Below are 5909 nucleotides of genomic sequence, written 5' to 3'. Positions count from 1 at the left end.
CTAGCTTGGAGCTTTCGTTGCAGCAGTAGATATGTATGCATATCACCCATACATGAGCTTGGATTCTCCAATATTTGGCGTATCAAGCATTTGCTTTGCTTGTTAGCTCTCTTTCATGAACTTGTCCAATCAGGAGGTGTTCTGATGGCTTCTGTATAAATAATCCAGATACTCATTTGTAATTCTGCTACCTGGAAACTTATTACTATGGGCCGATGCAAGCAGCAATAACATCACAAGGACAGAGAATATGGAGAAGTGTAGAATATCACACGGAATAATTGAAAGAATAAACTAGGAAGTTTAAGTGTCATTAAGTTTGACTCCATAGTATTCAGTTGTCAATGTAGAGGGATTCCTTTCTTCTAAACCATGTTTGACGTTGAACAAGTTGATTTTCATTATCTTCCCTTTTTACAATGAAGAATTCAAACAATATTCACATGTAACTATCCAATAACAGAAGTCAAATTGTAATGCAAGTTGTGCCATTCACTCTTCTTCAAATGCTATATTTAGCGGATAAGAATAAGATTTCCCTCAAATGTGGGCTCATGTTGATCAACTATAGCAGAAAATTTTAGAAAAATTTATTGATGACAGTGATATTGGTCATTTAATACTTTTTCTAAAATCACAGGCTCATAAATCTTATAACAAAAAATTTGAAAAATGTTACTTAAAAAAGATGGAAAGTAGGAGTTCCCACATGATCTGAGAATCCAAGTGATGTCATAGCAAGAGTTCAACTATCTGCCAACTTGTCAGATAGTAAGGAAAGGAAGGTTCCCTCACCATTCAGAGCTTTATCCTTGACCTTATCTCTCGCTCTCTATATAAAGAGACTTTAGGTTTATAGCAGAACACACAAAATAGTCCATACCATCCCACTCCTTGTATGAGAAGAAAACAAATGGCTGCCATCTCCTTCGATCCAAGAATTAATCGTCAAACGAGCAAGAACTCCCATGAAGTAATAATTGAAGAAATCGAAGGACTCATCAGAGTTTACAAAGATGGACACATCGAAAGGCCTCCTATCATTCCCAGTGTTCCTTGCAACGTGGCGACAGTAAATGATGTGTCAGCAAAAGATATTTTTATCAACAAGTTCACTAACTTGTGGGCTCGCATTTATGTCTCAAACCGCTCAGGCACGCTGCCTTTGCTTGTTTACTTCCACGGAGGAGGATTTTGTGTTGGCTCAGCTGCTTGGAGTAGTTACCATGAGTTCTTGGCCAATCTTGCTTCTAAAGCCAGTTGCATTATTTTATCCATAAACTACCGGCTGGCCCCCGAAAATCGTCTCCCTTCTGCTTATGATGACGGAATCGACGCCTTTTCATGGGTAAAACAACAGGTTCTAAATGGTTCTCCCGAGCATAATTGGTGGTTAAGTCGGTGCAATTTCTCTAGCGTGTTCCTATCTGGTGACAGTGCTGGTGCAAACATAGCTTACAACGTGGCCACAAGGCTAGAATCCAGATACAATCCTGAGTCCATGACAAAGCCTTTGTGTCTCAAGGGTATCATCTTGATCCAACCTTTCTTTGGAGGAGAGGCACGAACTTTTTCTGAGAAAAATATGACTCAACCAGCTAACTCAGCATTGACTCTGTCGGCTTCTGACACATATTGGCGGTTATCACTACCTCTAGGATCTAACCGTGATCATCCATACTGCAACCCTTTAGCAAATGGTGCGAGCAAGTTGCGTGACCTACGACTTCCAGCTATAATGGTTGGCATATCTGAGTTGGATATACTTAAGGACAGAAACTCGGAATTTTGTTCGGCCTTGACTAGAGCTGGTAAGAGAGTTGAAAAGGTGACGTACAAAGGTGTTGGGCATGCATTTCAAATTCTACATAATTATCATCTCTCTCATACCCGCGTTCAAGAAATGGCATCCCATATCAAGACTTTCATCAAGCAATGATAAAAGGAATGCCTTTCATGTTTCCTTCTATATATCAGAGTCCAACTTCTTAATTTGTGATCAATCTATATTGTGTCATAACTTAAGATTCATTTTGTTCGTAAGATACATACCTTAAGACATGTATCTATATGTCTTTGCTTTCTGTCCCATTTATCCTGTTCTGGTTTTCCCAATGCTTTCTGTTTGTTGCTTTTGCTTTTGGAGAAAAGCTTTACTTTCCTATATTTGAATCTTAATTAGTTGGCAAGATGGTTGAGGAATGACCTGAATTAATGGTGCATGTTTCTACAAAAGGAATATTACCCTGGTAGCAAAAAATAGTTATATATTGAAGGATCGTTGTAGCAGGCATATTACTGACGATCATGGAACCTTTGTTGGAGAACTAAAGTAACCACCAGCATCACAAGCATTGTATGAGAGAGCAATAAAACAGAAATCTAGAAGTTTAAAGCAGTAATTTCACTGCTCAAATGTAGTTAGTGATCTATTGTGTTTAGTATTGTAATAGCTGTTATGGTTATGGTTTGAAAAAAGTTATTTTATAAAAAGTACTTTTAGTTGAAATTGGTTTGAAAAAATATATCTTTGGTTAAAAAAATGCTTTTCAAATTAGGTTTTATATATATATATTTATGGTTTTTAATTTAAATATTGTAAATTTAATTACTTTATTACATCATGAAATAAATAATATTGATATCAAATATTTATTATTATTTCATTAAACTATGTGCAATTTTATCATGTATGAAATCTATCTAACAAGGATTATATTTTTCATGATTTCTTAATCACGCAACAACAAAAACTGAATTTTTTGTTATGTCATTAAATGATCTCCTTTTAATTTTTTAAATAAAACACAATTACAAATAATTATATATTGAAGGATCGTTGTAGCAGGCGTATTACTGACGATCATGGAACCTTTGTTGGAGAACTAAAGTAAAGCACCAGCATCACAACCATTGTATGAGAGAGCAATAGAACAGAAGTCTAGAAGTTTAAAGCAGTAATTTCACTGCTCAAGAAATGTAGCTAGTGATCTAGTGTATTTAGTATTGTAGTAGCTGTTGTGATTATGGTTTAAAAAAAATAATTTTATAAAATGTACTTTTAGTTGAGGTTGATTTGAAAAAATATATGTTTGGTTAAAACTTTGGTTGAAATTGAGATTGAACAAAAAATAGTTTAATGTGTTTGGTTAAAAGAATACTTTTTAAATTTAGATTATATATATATATTGATGGTTTTTAATTTAAATATTATAGATTTAACTACTTTATTACATCATGAAATAAATAATATTGATATCAAATATTTTTTATTATTTCATTAAACTATGTGTAATTTTATCATGTACGAAATCTATTCAACAAGGATTATATTTTTCATGGTTTCTTAAGCGCGCAACAACAAAAACTAAATTTTTTGTTACGTTATTAAACGATCTCCTTCTAATTTTTTAAATAAAACACAATTATAAATAAAAATAAAAACTGATTTTTTTAATTGGGTCAGACCGGACAAGAATATAATTGGGCTTGCGATTAAATTTTGTAAATGCTACGTCATTAAGCAATCACCTTCTAATTTATATAGTGTTATTAAATAATATTAAATACTAGTTTTTCAAGTAAAATATAATTTTTTAAATATAAGTAGTTATTCACCTAGTTGCAGACGTGAGAAGCAACTGAGAGCTGCTTCTCACGAAACGGTGTTTCATCAAAAATATATATGAGTCCCACATAAAAAGCAGTTGAATTTTCATGTTATCAAACTAGATGTTTACGCGATGAGCTTTAAAAACAGAAGTTACCACGTAAACAAACACCCACTATAGCACAAAGCAGTGGTATTATAATTAAAAATAAAATATTGAGGGCATTAAAAGATGCTTCATCTAAACTATATTAATGGAAAAAAAAGGTGATAGCACTTTTGTCTAAAATCTGAGTATAAAATGGAGATGGAGTAATGAAATTAGTAACAATACTTCTATGTTAAAGCGTCCTTATTATTAAAGAATTATTTTAATTTAATAACTTAAATTATTAGATGAATTTCTAAGATTTTATTTATATTATTCTCTAATATATCTCCTTAAATAAAATTGTATAAACTCACATTATATTTTACTATTAATTAATTTTAATTTGAAGAAAGAATGAAAGTGGTAAAATTTGAATTCATAACTATTTGATCAGCAAGCTTTTGGGTTGAGATAAATTTTTAACATCATATCAAAACAAATCAATCTTGCTTGGAATATTAGCTTTTTTTTTAGCATACTATTTTATATTATCCATCCACCATTTTAAAATACTTTGTTTTTTATTCTTTTCACTATCTATCAAATATTTTATTTACTATTTTTTTTCAATGATACATTAAATAATGATAAGGAGAAATTTTAAGATTATATAGATGACCAAATAATATTCAAATAACAAAAAAAGAAAAAAGAAAAAAGAAGTCCAAGACAGCAAAGCCCAGTAAAAGAATTGAGATCTTGCAATAAAAGAAAGATATAAAAAAACAAGAGAGACTTAATATAAGTTGATAATTTTGATAAAGATGGTACAAAAGAGACCACTCATTAAAAGAGAGAGGGGAAGAGAGAGAGAAAGTTCTTTCTAAAAAAAGAATATCAAAAATGGCCAAGGAGCTATAATAAAAAAGAACAAAGAATAAATTAAAATAAAATAACTACTTGAAAAGCTAAATCTTAAAAAAAGATGTTTAGCTAGAAAAATATGGTAGCAACCATGAGAAGAAAAATAGCTAAGAAAAGTCATGTTAAGAAAAATACAATTCTTGAAGATAAGGCTACAATACTAATAAAAATGATGCACATTCAAATCAAATTATTATGAGTTTTGGGGGTATGTTAAAAAAATAATTAAGATATTATTTTTTAATCAATAAAAAAATAAAAAAAATAATAGATAATCGAATTCCACAATAATTAAAAAAATTATTTTAATCATTTAATCAAAGGATATGGTAACCATATTTTATAATTTAATTTATTTTATTTTTTATGTGTCTGGCTATATAAACTCTTCAAAAATTTAATATCAAATATATCAAATTACCAAATAATAATATCCTCGTCTATTCTAAATTTCTTTATTCCTTGTCACTAGTATCGCATGATAGTTGCACTCATATGCATGTATATTAATTGTAGATAGATGAATATTTTTAACTTTCAATGACATTGATTATTGATCGTTTCTCCTCGTTCAACCAGATAGTATTCAAGCATGCAACGAGGGAATGCAATTCTTTCACACATCAGCTAAGCCAAACAAGGAATCTCTGGAGGCTGTGCCATTGTTGCTTGGTTATAACACCCCCTTGATCTTTTGCAAAATATTACAGCTTTTAGTCAGGCTAAAAAAAGAAGAGCTTCTCTGCTAGCTTTTTTTGCATCTTGGTTAATTTCCAAATTCCACAAACCTCGTATCACAATGAGTTCATGTTCTGCTCTTCCATTACGACTTACAGTTCGATATTGGATTTGAAATTTCATTTGCTTCATGCTTATTCTTCTGCTCATCTTGGTTTCATTATTACAAGTGTCCTCGCAGTTAATTTCTACACTTTGTCAAGTTAGATTTCATTCGGTTGCACTCATGAATTTATCAAATCACCAAAACTTGTTTGAGACTCCTTCACTTCATCCTCTAAAGGAAATTATCGGGAATTTATTGCTTGACGTGTTGTGCAGAGACTATAGGATCAGTAGCAGATATGATTATATATGATGAAGTGAATATCTAACAGGTTGTTTCGATAGATTTGCATAATTGGATGCTGGTTTTGTAAAGAAGACAGGAATATCAGATCCCCTGAAAGTTTACAGATCCTCCAAATCCTGTGACCATGTAGAATGCCTTTTTCAGTTTGGGTTTGGTATCCATGAACAACTATACTTCAGCTTCAACTTGGTGGT

General features: G+C 31.3%; 1 protein-coding gene across 1 annotated transcript; it reads left to right on the top strand.

Moving 5' to 3' along the window:
• The first annotated feature begins 885 nt into the window (after positions 1 to 885).
• On the top strand, positions 886 to 2474 carry LOC105115839 (probable carboxylesterase 17). Its single transcript, XM_011012882.1, has one exon. The coding sequence runs from the start codon at positions 899 to 901 to the stop codon at positions 1937 to 1939; it is 1041 nt and encodes a 346-aa protein (XP_011011184.1). The 5' UTR covers positions 886 to 898; the 3' UTR covers positions 1940 to 2474.
• Positions 2475 to 5909: the final 3435 nt, after the last annotated feature.

This window comes from Populus euphratica, unplaced genomic scaffold (genome assembly GCF_000495115.2).
Source record: "Populus euphratica unplaced genomic scaffold, PopEup_1.0 scaffold785.1, whole genome shotgun sequence".
NCBI classification, from domain to species: Eukaryota; Viridiplantae; Streptophyta; class Magnoliopsida; order Malpighiales; family Salicaceae; genus Populus; species Populus euphratica.
This window is presented reverse-complemented; position numbering and strand designations above follow the sequence as displayed.

Bases quoted from the DNA above. Each gene is read 5' to 3' on its own strand.
- LOC105115839 (XM_011012882.1), top strand. From the start codon at position 899: ATGAGAAGAAAACAAATGGCTGCCATCTCCTTCGATCCAAGAATTAAT.